The sequence below is a fragment of the Malus domestica genome, chromosome 05, assembly GCF_042453785.1.
Source record: "Malus domestica chromosome 05, GDT2T_hap1".
Classification (NCBI taxonomy): Eukaryota; Viridiplantae; Streptophyta; class Magnoliopsida; order Rosales; family Rosaceae; genus Malus; species Malus domestica.
In genome coordinates this window covers 34,937,644-34,955,573 of record NC_091665.1, presented here as the reverse complement: position 1 = coordinate 34,955,573, position 17,930 = coordinate 34,937,644, and the positions used below count along the sequence as shown (strand labels likewise).

General features: G+C 37.9%; 2 protein-coding genes across 2 annotated transcripts; both read right to left on the bottom strand.

Moving 5' to 3' along the window:
- Positions 1 to 3,450: 3,450 nt before the first annotated feature.
- Positions 3,451 to 7,168, bottom strand: LOC139195760 (receptor-like protein EIX2). The gene has a single exon (XM_070821234.1). It carries the CDS (start codon positions 5,873 to 5,875, stop codon positions 4,451 to 4,453), a length of 1,425 nt encoding a protein of 474 aa, XP_070677335.1. The 5' UTR covers positions 5,876 to 7,168; the 3' UTR covers positions 3,451 to 4,450.
- LOC139196232 (receptor-like protein EIX2) lies at positions 5,911 to 6,582 on the bottom strand. Its single transcript, XM_070821904.1, has 2 exons — positions 6,321 to 6,582; positions 5,911 to 6,248 (listed from the first exon to the last, which is right to left on the bottom strand). The coding sequence occupies exons 1-2, from the start codon at positions 6,580 to 6,582 to the stop codon at positions 5,911 to 5,913; spliced, it is 600 nt and encodes a 199-aa protein (XP_070678005.1).
- Positions 7,169 to 17,930: the final 10,762 nt, after the last annotated feature.

Here is a 17,930-nt window from a genome sequence, read left to right as displayed (position 1 = left end):
TTAGATTGATCAGTTACATGTTGATTGTGTTCAGGGGCTGATTGATCATGTGGTACTGTCGAAGAAGGCAATCTCAAGCCATCTGGACTTAACATTGCTGGATGTACTTCTGTGTCTGATATTGGAGTCGATGATTCTGTTTCTGCATGTATTGTTTGATTACAGTCGCCTGCCGACTTATCAATATTTATCTCAGTTTCCAAAATTTATGCAACAATTTTAATGTTGCTAATGTCTTGGGTATCCTCTTCAAACATATTATTCTCCTCCTGAAGGGGATACTCACTGTCTCCCTTTGAAAAATATGTTTCTCCTTCTTGAAACTGGACATCTGCAGTGATGTATAGAGTTTAGGTAGGAGGATAAAAACATTTGTATCCCTTTTTTGTATCAGAATAACCCAAGAATACACACCGGAGGGCACATGGATCAAACTTCCCCCGTTGATGTGGATAAACCAGTACATAAGCCACACACCCAAAGACACGTGGTTCTAAGTTTAGGATAGATGGAATGGTGAGAAGGTGGTTAAGTGTTTGGAATGGTGTTTGATATTGGAGAGTACTGGATGGTGTTCGATTTATGAGATATGTTGCAAAACACAGTGCCTCCCCCCAAAACTTATGATGCATGTTGGCACCATATAAAGATGCACGAACCACTTCTAAGAGATGTTGATTCTTCCTCTCTGCTACACCGTTTTGTTGAGGTGTATAGGCATATGTGGTTTGATGAACAATACCATGCTCTTGCAAATAGTTATGCAGAGCATGATTGACATATTCTCCTCCATTATCAGACCTAAGTGTTTGAATTTTCTTGTCAAACTGAGTTGCAACATATTGATGAAAAATATTAAACTTGGTAGGAACTTCACTCTTGTGCTTCATTGGAAACACCCAGGTCATTCTAGTACAGTCATCTATAAATGTCACAAACCATCTAAATCCAGAAGTGGTATTAATTCTGGCAGGACCCCAAACGTCAAAATGAACAACCATGAATGGCACATAACTTTTATTTAATCTTAATGGATAGGAAACACGATGACTTTTGGCCAAAATACAAATTTCACAATGGAAATCGGATTCTTTGAATTGGGGAAAAAGTTCAGGGAATAAAAGTTTAAGATAACCAAATGATGGATGTTCTAATCGCATGTGCCATAACCAAATCTTCTTCATTCGGGTTAATTCGTCTATGCTTACATGATGCACTTGACTCAATCTATTGTTGCGTTCTTCCGTTAAGTCCAAATAATATAGTTTGCCCTTTCTAGTACCACAACCAATCACGGCCTTGGTGAGCAGATCCTGGAAAAGTGGCAAAAAAGAAACAGAACAATTAAGGGAGTCAATTATTTGAGAAACAGATAAAAGATCGTAATCGAGGGATGGTACAACTAGGACATGATCAAGATTAAGTGAGGAATTTAGTGAAAGAGAGCCTTCTCCGGTAACCAGAAAGATTGAACCATTGGCACTGGTAATGAATGTCTGGTTGGCTGTTTTTAGTGAGTGAAGAATGTTAGCATCATATGTCATGTGATCTGTGGCACCTGTATTAATAATCCACGATCTATTACAAGTATTAGCGGATGTAGAATTAGATATACTTGAGGTGTTCAAGGCTTTTGAGACCTAGTCAGATGAGCTAACATCTTAAGAAGACTCAGAGGTGGTGAATGATGCTCTGCTGGATTCCTTTTTTCGTCCTTTGTGAACCCATCCTTCTGGATAGCCAATAATCTCATAACAACCTTGAATAATATGATTTTTCAATCCGCATTTGGTGCACTACATAGGTGGTTGATTACAAAATCGATCAGCTGTTAAGGAGTTTATGTTTTGAAGTCGAGGTCCTTGTGGAGATCGAGAATTTGTGGTAAAGAGCACAGTAGCTTCAGGCATGGTGGCACTTTCTGACATGGTTCATTGTCGATAGCTTTCACGTTTGACATGAGAGTATGCTCCTTCAAGACCAGGTTTGGGCTCCATCCTCAAAATCTCACCACGAATTTGATCAAACTTGTTGTCTAATCCTACAAGAAAAATATAGACTCTAAGTCGCTCAATTTCTTGTTGCCTTAATAAGATATCATCTGGGTCCTTCATGTTAGTAGGACTAAGTTGATCAAGTTCTTGAAAAATCTCGGTTAGATTGCTGTAATAGTTAGCAATAGGAGCTCCATTTTGCTTCATGGTAAATGACCTTTTATGAAGATCATAAATTTTGGCTTCATCAGAGCCATCTGAGTAAGTCTTTTTAACAGCATCCCATACCTGCATGGCTGTGTCATAACGGATGAACCGCTTCATCTGATTAGGTGTCATAGCATCAAATAACCAACTTTTGACTTGGTAATTTTCAGCTCACCATTTGTTATACAGTGGGTCTGTGACTGCAGGCTGCTTGGTATCACGGGAAAGATGCCCATGTTTTTCTCGACCAGCAATTTTCATCTCTATGACTTGATGCCATAGAGAATAGTTGTTCTCATCAAGTTTAAATCCTGCTGAGAAATTGGAATTATCATTTTGAATGGTGACCACTTGTGTGGTGGAGTTTGATTCACCTGGTGTGAAGGACTGAATTGGTGGGTCTGATACTTCATCATCACTAGCCATTGTATAGGCTTAAGATCAATGAAGTTGAAATAAAAATAAAACTGATATGATGATTGAGATATGATATGGCGGAAGCTTTTTTCTGTTTTTGAGGTTCAAGAGTCAGTCATGATCGACTGCTCTGATACCATCTCAGAAATTGTAATAAACCTCATTATTATTTGTTTACAAGAGGGAAGTCCTCTCTTATAGAGGGTCAAAAACTACACTAGTCCTAACAAGTGGACAAGCCAAATGATGATTACATGAGGAAAACACCAAAGAGGAAAATAAGGAGAAAAGCAAAGCAAAGTAATGATGGCTAGCTGTAAAGTAAAATAATTATGGCTAGTTATAAAGTAAAGTAATGATGGCTAGCTAGAGGAATAATTACAAGTTTATTGTCTATACCAATAATGTCTAGCAGCTATTGTTGACAACATTTACTCCATGAGAAGTAGTGAATGAAAGTAGTGTTAATTATTACTAGGCATTTCTCAACTCTCTGGTAGGCACTCAGTGAACTCGTACATTTCCTTGTTCAAAGTGTTCAATGCATTGGATTGTAGAGCCTGAAGGAAGCGAGGACTGTAGAGCCTGAAGGAAGCGAGGACCATTTCAAACTAAACAAAAGGCACAGTTACCCGAAGAAAGAGTGTCGGCACAGGAGTTGCTCGAAGATGCATAAAGAACCGTTATTTGATCGATCGATGAGTACAACTGATTTCTTTTGTGCGAGTGTTATGTACTTTATGAACAAGTGTTCCTTTGTTCATTGCAAGTTTGCAACATTGAATGGATGCATGGCTGTCGCGTATATATTTTGTATTATACGATTGATAAGTAGAAATTTGAAACACTAGCTTTTATTAATTCCAGGTTTTTACACATGAGAAAATCAGAATACATAAGTTGCTTGTGGAAACATCTATTGAAAGATAGAATTCCTTTATTTCTTACATAAGTTGCAAGTACCGAAAACACAGAGTAGATACGTAAAAACATCACATATAAAGAGTAGTAACAAACTCAAGAAAAATCCTTTTGGAACGAGCCACTATCAATGCAATTGCTAGTGCTACCTTCTACCTTATCATTGATGTTGTTAAAGAACTGAAAATAGGCATATACTTTCACGCTGTCTTTAAGATCAATGTACCGCAAACTCCCCAAAAACCTACGATGAATCCAAGTACCACGCTGACATAAAACCACAACATATCATCATTTCTATCTTCATTCTTGTCATTTGCATCCTCAATAGTAAAATTTTTATCTCCAGGGCACTTAGTTGAAAGAGGAACTCCGCACAGTGATGGATTGTCTATATAAATCAACGAATCATTGAGCGTTTGAAGCTGGTTTCCAGAAGGAATTCTTCCGGACAAGTTGTTATAAGACAAGTTCAAGTGGGACAAAGAGGTTAAAGATGACAAGCTTTGAGGAATTTGTCCCGTGAGGTGGTTGTGTGAGAGATCAAGAGTTTCGAACCAATGCAAGTTTCCAATCTTGGAAGGGATCCTTCCAATCAATTGATTCACAGACAAATTCAAGGTGCCCAATAGAATGAGGCTGCTTATTTCTTCAGGGATTTCACCTTGTAAATTATTTGATGAAAGATCAATGCTCTTTACAAGATCTAAAGTCGTGTTGTACACAAGTTCTTCTCCTTTTAGTGTCAATGTGGCTTGCTCATCATAATAAGCAGCAACACTATTTGAATTTTTGACCCTTTTTGAATCTTTCACTAGCAAAGTCAAATTATTCAAACACTTGGGAATAGTACCAGAAAAGTTGTTGCGACTAAGGTCAAGAATGTGAAGTTGCTGAAGATTGCACAGTTGTTAGGAAATATGTCCACTAAAATAGTTGGACCGTAATCGTAGCATATACAACATGGATACACTGGATCCTCCTATCCATAGTGGTATTTCCCCAGATAACCTGTTGTTTCCAAGATCAATGCTCGCCAATCTAGAACAATTTTGTAAGGAATCGGGAATTTCACCTCCAAAATTGTTGTTGTTGAGCTTTAATACTTCCAGTGAACTTAATACCCCCAATGAAGTTGGAATATTACCAGAGAGATTGTTTTGACCAACATCTAGAAACACCATATTGCTCCCCACACTCCATGCATGAGAGAATTCTCCGGAAAATTGATTGCTCCTTAGAGACAAGATTCTCAAGTTAAGCATGTTGCAAACAGAGGGAGGAATTGTGCCGTTCAAATTATTCTCAGAAAGAAACAATACTTGCAAATCCGGCATCAACTGGTCAATATTGGAGGGAATTGGCCCGAAAAATAGATTGTTTTCAATAATAAGGGAAGTGGCAATAGTGGACCAAAGCGGGAGTAAGCCCTCCAATATATTATGACTCAAATCAATAGAATTTAAATTTGGGAATTTCAAATGCAATGGAAGGCTTCCACGAAATTCGTTATTAGACAAGTCTAGTTGGATGAGTTGGGAAGATATCTGCAACAACCATTCCCTTGGTATGGAATCCGAGATTCCATTACCACTAAGAGTGGCGTCGATCAATTCAGTTTGAGATTGAAGCCACATCCCAAAACCAGGACCTACCCGACAATTTATGATCCTAAGTGTGCGGAGCTTGAAAGGAGGAACCCAATCATAAGCCATGTCAAAAATGAGGGACTTGGATCGAGCTGGGTTTCCTACTTGATAATCTTGTAATCTCATAAGGTTTCTGAAATGGGCTTCTGTTAGAATACTTTCCCACGAATTGCCAAACAGATTTAGGGAAACTAGCTGAGATAGTTGGCCAAGACTTTCTGGAATGGAGCCGTTCATATTATTATCAAAGAGGTCCAATGTTTTCAAGGAGGACAAGTTTCCGATGGAATCTGGAATTGAGCCCCAAAAATTATTGTACCTAAGGTTGAGATTCTGCAAACTTTTAAACATTCCTAAGGAGGACGGCATTTGGCTTTGCATCCCACAGTAAGACAAATCTAATGACTCTAATGTATTATTTGGACAATTTGAGAAACTCCTCCAAAATTCTTCGATCCCCCCATTAAATTTGTTTCCTGAAAGACTTAAGAACTTCAGCTTGCAAAAATTTCCAATGACTTTAGGAATTTGACCTTTTAAGCCTGTTTCAGATAAATCAAGGTCCTGAAGAGATTTGAGACTTGCAAATTCATTTGGAAAAGAACCACTGAAATTATTCTTGGATAGATGAAGTGTTATGAGGTTGGTAAGATTAAAAAACCAACTGGGAAATGCAGAACTAAACATATAATTATTTGACAAATCAAGGACGAAAAGTGAGGTCAAATTAAAGTGTTGCAAAGAGATGAGTGGAATGCTTTCAATTTGGCACGAAGATAAGTGTAACTCTGATAGTGAAGGAAGCTATTAACAACATACACCCAATTGACTCTTGTTGTGCTAAGATCGGCCTCTCCAAGATCAAGGTATTTTAGAGAAGAGAGGCGAGACAGCCAATTCAAGTTTCTTGAAGATAAGTCAAAATTCAACCCGAGATCAAGAAAACTCAGGCTTGATAGGTTACCAAGAGAGGGGGGAATTTCTCCCCCAAATGATGCAAGGGAGAGATTGAGATATTGCAAACTTTTAAGCTCCCCAAAGAACTTTGGGATGGGAATGCCTTGAAAATCATTATAGCTTAGGTCCAAGAATTTTAAATATTTGAAGCTAAGCAAAGAATGATTTATCTTACCTCCCAAGAAAGACTTTTCATAAGACGAAGAATTTGAATTTGGATATGGATTGCGGAGGTTCATCTTGACAACACGACCAGTGCTGTTGCCGCAAGAAAGTCCTTCCCATCGACAGCACTCATGTCCCACCCAAGAAGAAAGCCTACCAGAAGGATCAACAAGATGTTGTTTAAAGTTGACAAGTGCTCGCCTTTCTTCCTCAATGCATAATGATTTCACAGTAGTAGTGCTCGGAACTCCGATATCACCCAAGCAGATCATAGCAGTGGGTAGGTACGTAGATGCCAAAAACAAAATGAGAAAACAGTGAGAAAATTTGAGGGGATTGATGATATACAAGGTATCCATTGGAGAAATCAGTGTGTATATTGTTGGATTATGTGGCTAAGTGGCCATATACTTTAGAATAAACAAACCAAAAGTGGACAACATATTTCCTTGTTTTGGGGAAGAAAATATGGGTTGTTTTTTTTTTTTACCACCCGTGAGTTTTGGCTCCTTAATAATGGAGGGTTTGGTTGCTTTCTTCCATTCGGTTGTGTGGTAGAGAGAGAGAGAGAAGAGAGCTGCTGCCCTTTTGTTTTAGAGGAGAAAAATAGAGAGAAAAATTCAGAGTTGCAGTCTTGCAGAGAGCTCAAAAAGAAGAACAAGTTGCTGCTTCAATTGGTTAGTAATCATCCACTAAAGTAATTGTTGTTGTAATAGTTTTGAGCTATATGTATAGAGAAGAAATTATTCATTATATTTCTTTCTCTATTTGTTTCTTTGGTGTGTGTGAGCTATTGGGTGTATTGGGCTTTTGGGTTGTGAGATTGCCAACACTTTGTAAACTCCCATTTGGTTGATAGTGGATTATTGGGTGAGCTCCTACTGCTCCAATGACGTACTCCAGTTACACTGACTGTGGAGGAACCTCGTTAAAATCTTGGTGTCTTTTCTATATTGTTCTTGCATTTCATTTGATATATTTTCTGTGGGTTACAAAGAGTTGGTTCTAAAAGGTTTGGTGCTATCCTAGCACAACATATATTCCCCAATTGGTTGCAGATGAACACAACAAGTGAACTCAACTCATATATAACAAGCGATGAGAGTGTAAAAGCAAATAGTGCTACCCAACTCTCTGTTGAGTTTCACGCGTTTACATTTGTATTCACACCATGAAATTGCAAAGACCGTGAGAGTGGGGAGAGGGACGACTAGTCTCCATAAAAAGAGACAGAGAAGATGACAAGGACACAAATGCTCCTGCGTACATCACCAAAGACCTTGACTTTTATTCAGTCTCACAATTTCCTCCTGCGGATACAAATAGTGCCGCAATTTTAGGCTTGTTTGCCGACAGTGAGTTGCACATTGACCAAAGCGTGCTCTCATTTATTGTATGATGGAAACTACATTTTTCTTATGGCTAAATTATATTTTTGACCATATTTAGCTGGATTTCTTCTTCTTAATCAATCAACTAGTGTAGTCGATGAGATGTGAAAAAATAAGACGTCAACAACAGAGTTGTTGCAGTTGTAGCTCCCAAGCGATATAGGAACCCAGAAATTGTTGTTTCAGTAACTTTCTTTCATAATATTTAAAAAGGTTACAAGTTCGAATCATTTTATCCGTTATAAAAACAAGAACTTAGAATCTCACTATATTGTTTTCAATAATACGTCGTATTCCCCAAACTTCCAAAAAGAGGGTGGTATGGTAAAAATGTTCAACATCTTCCCTCAGTCAAGAAGATGTTGACCATGATATATTAAATAAATTACAATTTCATTGCTGGTCCTCTCGTTGAATCAACGTATCATAATTACCACAAAGCAAAAATTCTCTTGAGAACAAAACTTGGCAGAGTGAAATCAATCTCTTGAATTTTTTAACTTCTTCGACATTCCTCCACACTTTCCTCCCCCCTTGTGACCGAAGTACTTGTCACTTCCAGAAGCAACCTATATTTTTGGACCTGGACCTAAAAGCCCCACCCTTTTTTCTACTTTGGTGATTAAAATCCTAAAGTTCATTCAATTTTGCCCTAAAGTCCTTTATTTAGATAGGCTACATTGCTAGTTTGTCCCCAGAATTTTATAGGCACTTTCAACTTACCCATGAGCTAAGTTTTTGGAAAATTATATTACTTTCTCAAATCAGAAATTTTAAGTTTTTAAATTAATAGGGTAGAAGTTTTGAAATTAGAACTCTTTCTATATTGAGAAAAGTAATATCACTAGACGAGTAACTACTAATTGGTAAAAGATTCACAATTTTCTTAATTATAAGATCTGTTACTGAAGTGACAAATTCATAGATAATTACATGTTGAAGTGTTAGAAGTTTATGTAAAATATTAGGTAAAAGTTTTTGTTCTCATAAATATTTGAATTCTAAATGTCTAATTATTTGGTCTATCAAACATTCAATTGAGTAGAAACTAGAAAATATGCCCGCGTGTTGCTGCGGGACTTGAATGTACCTTGAACTGCATGAATAAGACACATTTCACCTGAATAAATCCAACACAATCATGAATGAACAGAGGGATAGATGAGTGAATGGGGTCGGTAAAATATGCAACTTCGTTTTTATATACATTCAACTTAGCTGACATGAAAAGACATTGTACAATTAATAGGACGAAACTGAACGTTCTATTTCCCTAATAAATAGAAGAAACATAAGCAACATGCAGTTCACACAAATCTTGCCCTTGCAGTCAAGGTGGCAAAATATACATCCTATAGGTTTGGCACATGTTTTAGCAATTGTAAAAAAAAAACATAAAAATTGTTTCGTTCTTATTCTAACATCTAAGTTTTCAAGCACAAACATGCACAGCAAAAAACATGCAGGACACCTGTTTCCATAAGAAACATAAGTGTGAGAAGTGTATTTTAGTTTAGAGAACATGTGTGTATTTTCTAACAGCGAAAACATGAGCAAATATGATTGGGCAGAAACATATAATGGGCAGAAAATCCAAACCTCAGGAATATGATTGTATTACAGCAAATATGATTGGGTCGTACTCGAGGATCAAATAGGGACTTGAGATTTTGGTAGTGTGAGAAGAAAAAGAACACCAATGGAACATTCCTAGAAACTAACCCTCAAACCCATCCAAATTGGATCAACTAATCAACCAAATTAGCCCAATCAATAACCCTAAATTTACTCAACCAAATTTTCCCAATCAATAATCCTTAAGGATAAGATTATTTTTTAACTATACACAAATTCACATGCTAGTCATTTGATACATTTAACTAATTCTACAAGTTGTATTTCTATAAATGGGAATGAAAATGTAACTTTTGGTCTTATACTTTCAGAACCAATACACATCTCAAATGTGGGAGTCTCAAAAGTGGTTTCATTTATTTCATTCCAAAGAATTTTTTTGTTCTGACAGATATTCGAGCAAAATACTCTCTGATTGACACTCACTCAAACACCATAGAAGAACTCACGCTTCTCTACCTGAAAAGGAGTTCAGGGATGAAAAAACTACTTAATACCAAATGCATAAACCAAACTCAATACAATCAATAACTAAACTAACAGTATATTCAACAATTTATCAAAAACACCATCACAATAAACACCTTTAAACCATAAAAACCAAAGGAACAAACCATATAATTAATGAGTGGTGAGTGCAGACTTTCTGGCATTCAGGGCACCAATTATCCTAACAAAGAACACGTTTTGGTCCTCCTCCTTTGCCATTTCCTCCTCATCCCGTGAATCCTTGCCTGCACATTCCAACGCCATCTCGAGAAGCGCCTTACCAAACCCCAGTGAGGAAAAACTAATTAATTTGTTTAAAACAAATATTAGTGCACTTTTCTATAGAAATACATCATCTATAATAAGCATACACGCAAATGCTTGAGAACACTAAAAGTCTAATATATCCTTGCATTAGTCCTAATAATCCAAAATCACGTCAAATGGAGGGAATTGATATATCAGAATCGAATACTCATATACTAATAGAAAACTTTTCCTTAATTTATCTAATTATAGAAATAAAAAAAATTAGATCAAGAAAACCAAGAGCCAAGTACAATTTTGATGCAAAGAAACCAAAGTTAGAATGCCAAGAGCCAGATTATGCTATTAAATCAGAGAAAACTGAAATGCAATGGAATACATACAAATCTAATCCAAGAAAGCAAACCAAAACCCTTACTGTCTGAGATAAATTGGGATAGAACATCGTAGAGAGAAAGCAAGAGGAGAGATATACCTGGCTTTGGTTGGAATTGTTGGCGATGAATGTTTGGAGAGAACCTTTACCTTTCACTCGCTTTTGATTCCTGTAGCCACAACAGACACATCGCTTGTGACAGTTTCCAAAGGGAATTCCGAATTCAAAATTCAACAACCTAAACCATAATTAACTCACAATTTAGTTCCATCAATATGATAGACATACCAAACTGTCAACAAACTAACAAAAGTAAACATAAATGTGTGTTGAACTAAATAAGAAAAAATTCAAGTGATCAAAGCTAATCTAGAGATTTCTCCGCTCCCAAACACTGCAAGAATCACAACGTGCGTCGTCAATTTCAAGAAATTCACATAAAGAGAGAAAGAAAGGGATAGATTTGTACAAACCTCAGATCGACCGGCCTCGATCCTCTGGATTCCCTCATTATCGTAGCAGAAATCGACAAAAGCATATATACAATGACATTTTATCAGCTATTGGTTGGACCACGTTTATTACCTGCCATAAACGGAGAAACAATTTGGTATAAGTATTTGATAAGAATCTCATTCCACAAAACTTCTTCAGTGTTGGCCTAAACAACTGCAAGCAAAAAAATCCCCAAGATACATACTTTCATCCAAATCATCCACCGCCATAAACAAAACCACACTCTGTATATTCCTTTAGCAGATTAAAAGAGTGAACTTATCACCCAAATAAAATAGGTAGATTAACAAATGAGTTAAAAAGTGGAGGAAAGCAACAAAACCAATCAAACAACGAATTGTCAATAGAATAAAACAACAAATATAGATATCTGAATCTAAGTTTTTTTGACAAATTTTGTGGAAGCATAGTTTCATTTGACAAAAATGTGTCCCCAATTTAATAGGCCATTACTGCTTAGCAGAACAAATTAGTTTTCGTAACGAAACCAACATAAATCTAAGCAACATACACATTTTAATGGTAAATAAATTGAAAAGCAGATTAATAACCACATCACAAATCAAATTCCTCCAGATTAAATAGTGATGTTACCTCACCAGTAGGAGCAGAAGGGTGGTGTGCGGTTGCGCTGTGGCCTTGTAACAAGAAGGATGACGACGCTTAGGACGACATTTGCTTGCCGTTTAACCAAAAAATAGGAAAGGCCGTGTACTGTTTTGACTAGGGCTGGTTCGGGTCGAGATCCCGAACCCAATTCCCAAACCAAAACATTTCGGGATGGGATTTTATATCCCGAAACCGAACTAAAACTATTCATTTCCCAAAATTCGGGATTCCCGAAAGTGTTTCGGGATTTTCGGGTAACTTCGAGATTGGGCCTTGAAGCCCAAAATGTTGGGCTTTTATAACTTTTTACAATTTTAAGCCCAAAATGTTGGGCTTAAGTTCACAACTGTCTACCAAACTAGTTAATTAAAAGTGCATGCAACCAAAATGAAATAAGTTAAGTTTTACAAACCAAACTTCCAAATGAATTTAGATTAAGTTACAAACCAAAAGCAAAACATAGTTTATAAGCAAGAAAGTGCATGCAACCAAAACATAGTTTATAAACATAGTTCATTTCCTTTAGCCCCTTCGGCCCCTTCCCCTTGTTGATGAATGACCCGTTGGCGTTGGTGTTGATGGTGGTGGTGGACCCCTTCCTCTTGTTGATAATTGAACCCTCCTTTGTGTTGGATTAGATGCTCTTGAAATGGGTGGTCGCGGAGGTAATGATGGGCGGCGTTGAACTTGAAGTGGTGGAGGAGGTGGCATTTCACTTTGTGTGGGATTCTCCTCACCTCCCATATTAGGCAACTCTAAAACGATAAAAACAATAAAACAAAAAATATAATTAGAAAGTGAATGCATCAATTATAAAACTAAGAAAATGAAAACATGAAATCAAATACTTCACTTACCCTTCTCCAACTCTTCAAGTTCCTTGTAGAACATAAGATCGTCAATTGTAGGCTCCTTGTAGAAAGACATTTCATTCCCCCTTAGCCAATCACTTGTACACACCAAAGCCTCAACTGTCTCGGTGTTAGGGAAGCTCTAAAAGGATCTACAACTCTCCCACCAAGACTAAAAGCATTCTCACTAGCAAAGGTGCTACTGGGAAGAGCAAAAATGTCCTTAGCAACCTTACTAAGAGTTGGATATATTCTAGAATTGACTTTCCACCAATCCAAAATATTGAAACCCTCATATGTTAAGCTTTGGTGAGGATCATTGAAATACATATCCACTTCATTGGATATCTCGTTTTGTTGGGCCGCCGCTCTTTTTTGTTGGATCTTCCTTTGCGATCTTGTAGCAACATCATCTTCCAACCCCGAAGAATCATCTTCCACAACACTTGGCCTTTGATCCACGGTAACACTACTACTACTAGAAACATCTCCCTCCTTATACACCTTAAACAAATCTGTCAAGTTTTTTTTAATACTTGTCTTCACATCCAAGATTGCCTCACATGAATAGCAGAGTTCCTTGAGGCTTGCCTCCAACAATTCAAACTTGTACCTTGGGTCGAGTGCTTGCGCTATAAAGAGTATAGGGTTAACCTTTTCAATGTCCCCCCAATACTTGTCAAACTTAAGCTTCATGGAAGTTGCCACACTTTGCAAAGTGGCATTAGAGGAATTGCAAATCTTTTCTTCTATCTCCACTTGCAATGCAATCACCATGCCGAGTATTAAGTTTGAAGTTGGAGTTAGGGTTGCACTAAGTGTCAAGGTGGAATCATAAAACTTTTTTAAAAAGTGAGCAAAACTCATCGCCCTCTCCCAATCTTCCACCACCGGAGGACCCACCTGTTTCACCTTGGTTGTGACCTCATTAATCTCTTTAGATACTTCCTCTTGAAAGTAAGAGATGAAAGTGTTGCACTCATCCGCCATCCTTGAGAACACTTGCTTAAATTTGAAGGCACTATTGAGCATGTCATAGGTGGCATTCCACCTTGTGACAACATCAAAAGGAATATTCGACATCTTATCAAATCTCATCAAGACACAATACTCCCTAAAAGTCTCCAACCTCGTGGGGGATGAATGTATGAACTTGACACAATTCCTTATCCCTTCAATCTCACGACTAAGCTCCGTCATTCCATCTTTAACTATCAAATTGAGGATGTGACAAGCACACCTCATGTGCAAGTGAGCCCCTTCAAGTAAAAGAGCACCATTGGACTTAAGCCTTCTCTTCATGTGTGCAATGGCGGTGTCATTGGCACTAGCATTGTCAACGGTAATGCTAAATACCTTGTCTATGCCCTAATTATTCAAGCATACCTCTAGACATTTGCCAATATCATCACCCTTGTGAGAAGTAATTTGAACAAAATTTAAGAACCTCTTATGCAAAGCCCAATCATTATCCAAAAAATGTGCCGTCACCACCATGTAATTAATATTTTGGATTGAGGTCCAAGTATCGGTAGTGATACTCACCCTCAAACCATCAACCACCCTCTTGATTTTTTCCTTCTCTGTATAATACAATTCTAAAACCGTCGCCGCCACCTTGTGCCTATTTGGAAGCTTGTACTTTGGATTCAAGTCATGGATCCAATCTCTAAAGTCCTCTTGATCAACCGCCCTAAAAGGCATCTACGCTTTTATTATCCACTTCACACATTTCATATCAAGTCTTTTTTGATTGAAAGTGTAAGAGACAACTTGACCCCCCATCACCTGTGACAACAATGGTTGTTTCGAATCCGGAGCCTCGTAAAGACTAGAATCCGGGCATTTCTTCAAATGATTAAGAATTCGTCCCATGTCTAGAGGACTCCGCTGACTCTTGCACTTTGCAATGATTGCACTCCACCATAACCGTTGTAATTCCAAATTCATCGGTTACATTTACCTTAGTGGCATCATTCCAAGCCGGACTTGGCCCCTTAGTCCTATTACTTTTTTTCCATTGACACACCCTACTTGCTAATGTGGCCACCGAAGGCATCTGCCGCTTGTCCAAATCAACACTATCCTCCTCACCTTCTTATTCCTCTATTTCTTCATTTATTTCTTCTAACCCTATATCAGCATCCATATCCGGATCATCATCACAATAATCTTCATAGTATTCTTGAGTTCGAATGTATTGTGGCTTTCGTTTTACTAAAACTGAGATCCTAGGTGTACTAGTAGATTGTGATTGGCTACCACTACCACTACCAGACTCGTCCATCCTGACAATGCACAATAATATATCACAACACAGTTCAGCATATATATAATATTCATATATCTCATTATATATATATCACATTACATTGACAAAGTGCACATATATATCACATTACATATATTGACAGAGTGCACATATATATCACATTACATATATTGACAGAGTGCACATATATATCACATTATCCCATATATTGACAAGAAACTAGTTTCGAATAAATTTAAAAAAAAGAGCTAAAAGATGTAAATGATGTTACTTACCTGTTTGTTATTGAGCTCTTGTTAGAACCTCCCTGCTAGTAGCCTAGTTATCTCTGATAGTGATAGCTGTTTTAAAAGCACTTTCGGGAAGAGGACTTGTTATTGAGCTCTTGTTAGAACCTCCCTGAAAAATGTCAATAATTATCTCCTCATGTTTCCATGAAAGGACTTGTTAAATATATGAATGTTTCAGATGAAGTTGGAAGTCTCTAGTTTTCCCATCCTCAAATATTGATGACCTAACACGAGTGTATTTGGTTCCACCATGCAGATTTCAAGTGCTGGTTCATTATTGTCACTAAATTAGAGAGCTTATGAAAATTATGAAACACTTGGGCACATGCCCAGTTATGCATATTAGAATACACCTGCGAATATTTTAGCTGCTATTTTTTTTTTCCCTAGAGGCAGTGTCTAGATGTAATTTTCCTCTTTAACAACTCAACATACGACCTAAATCAACGACTTCTTGGGTTTGTTTTGCACTTTGTTTTTATTGGAACTTACTCAGGAAAATAGAATTTAAAACCAAATGTATTTCTTAACAGACAGCAGCCAAAAAGAGGTGCCGGAAGCATGCTCTAGACACTGATGAGTTTGTGTCAAGTAACTCTGAAGGCTTCCTTATGGACCCCATATCCATCTCGAGTTCTCGACAGCATATCTGAAAATGAAGAATTTGTGTATGAATATACAAAAGGATATTCAGGCAGACATCAAAATCCACAACCAGCATGTACTCCCCAGGTACAGGCCTGTGTCTTTTGAACCTAATATTGTGATTCATTGTTCAACATTACACTTGGATTGATATTCTTGAATTTTTGAGTGTGAAAATACTGAAATCTTACTTATTACTCGATTGGTGTCGGATTCCTTCATGCGTCTGCGTCTGCGTCAGTCGATGGAGAAGCGGCGTGAGTCAATGGACAACGAGGAGCGGCGTCGATTCGACGGAGGAGTGGAGCGGCGGGACTGTGAGTCTGTGAGTCTGTGAGTGAGTGAGAGTGAGACTGTGAAAGTGTGAGTGAGGTGAGAGTTGTGAGACTGAGAGAGCGAGAGCGGCTGAGTCTGAGAGAGTCTGAGAGGTTACCTAAGAGCAACTCCAGTGGAGGCTGGTTGCTCGGGCGACAGGCGAGGACAAAGGGCCCGAGGGCCGGTGGAGAGAGGTCCAGCCGTGTGGAGGCCGAGCGACGGTGGGAGCCCGAGCGAAGGTGGGGTGGGGAGTCGACGGGCCTGTGGCCCGAGGGCTTTGCAATTTTTTATTTTTTTTGTGTCAGAGAGAGAGAGAGAGAGAGAGAGAGCTTTTGTAATTTTTTATTATTTAAACAAACAAAAAAAACTATTATTTTAATTGCTTATTGCCTGGGGGAGGGCTCCAAGGGTGGAGATGCAAATGGCAATTACTGTTCATTAATGGCAGTTACTATTCATTTAAGGCAGTTACTGTTCAAAAGGGTGGATTCAATAGTGGATTGCCAGGGGGAAGGCTTCATGGGTGGAGTTGCTCTAACAAATGACCTAACTAATGGACGGTTGGATTAGATCTTAACAAATCCAACGGTTCAAGTAATTTCTAATTAAAAATTTAAAATAAATAAATATATATATATATATAATATTCGGTTCGGTTCGGGATTACCGAAAGCTTTCAAAGCTGTGGCCGAATCCCAAACCGAAACTTTTGAGACGGGTTCGGTTTCGGGTACCGAATGTTTCGGGAAATTCAGTTCGGGACTTTTTCGATCAAATTTTGGGTCGGGTTCGGGATGGGTCGGGATTTTCGGGAAAAAATTCCACCCCTAGTTTTGACATCAAAGTCCTTGGTGGGTTGGTGGGTTTCTGAAAGTGATAGGACTCAATAAGGCTTGTTAACCATGTTTCATTAGCACTAATCACGACTTATTGACTTAGGTCTTTGTAAATGGCATGTATCACAAATAGTTAATCATAACATAAGCTTTGTAATGAAAAAATAATTATTATGTTTGGAAATTAAAGAATTTTAGTTTTGCTAGTGGTAGATTGCCTTAGTGGATAAATTAGTCATTTTCAACTCACTATATCCAGATTCAAATCTTTCCCTTACTCTTTAATGCACATTAGAGTAATAATATTGCTTTTCAAGTTGGTCTTTCTGTAAGCATCTTGTTCAAAGAACTTGCATCTCTTTCCTCTGCCTTTTTCTTCTTATTTCAGCATTCCACTTTTTCAACAAATTTTAGCTGACTACAGCCTGATGTAATTTCTCACTTCCCAAATATTGCCAAATTTCTTATTTCAGTATCCTTGTTGGAAAATTTGAGCAAATTATCTAAAAAGATAAATAAAGTTCAAGTTGACACGCAATTCCTTGATCTATGTTACTGTGTATATAAAACGATCAGGGCAGAAAATAAGAGCCTATCCTTTATTTTTGTAAAACTCCTACATTACCCCTGCTTAATAAAACGCAAGAACAAGTAATCAAATTGACTGAGGGCAAATGAGTCAAATGCAATATCCAGCACCCTTTTCTCCCAGGACGGCTTAACAGCCCAACGTCGCTCTCGCTTTCTACTCTTCATTTTCACAACCGTGAATGAGATAAAAATAAAAGCAACTTGCTCATCCATTTAGACAGCAGACATGGAGTTAATTGCCGCCCATCCATCACCGCAGTTTGATCGCATCCTTGGCATTCAAGCAGTGGCCTCTACGTGAGTATCAGCATATTGACTGGGTTTCTTAAAAGGGAGACTTGAGTGTGGGGAGTCGTGGGTTTTGGTAGGTTGCTAACAAGAGTCATGTCTCCTTTCAGGGCCGCAACAAGAACTTGCAATGAAGATTCCATGGGGTGGGCCTCATCAGCAGTGGCGAAGCCAGAAAATATCAGGGGAGGGGCGAACTTAAAAGAGTGCAAGGTTAAAGAAAAATGGTAACAGCTAAATCTTTTTATA

What these genes read in the sequence shown, in the direction of transcription:
- LOC139196232 (XM_070821904.1), bottom strand. Translation starts at nt 6,582, where the DNA reads ATGATCTGCTTGGGTGATATCGGAGTTCCGAGCACTACTACTGTGAAA. An exon ending in TGAAAAGTCTTTCTTGGGAG is followed by an intron (nt 6,249 to 6,320) that starts GTAAGATAAATC and finishes ATGATTTTCAAG; the next exon opens with GCATTCCCATCCCAAAGTTC.
- LOC139195760 (XM_070821234.1), bottom strand. Translation starts at nt 5,875, where the DNA reads ATGTTTAGTTCTGCATTTCCCAGTTGGTTTTTTAATCTTACCAACCTC.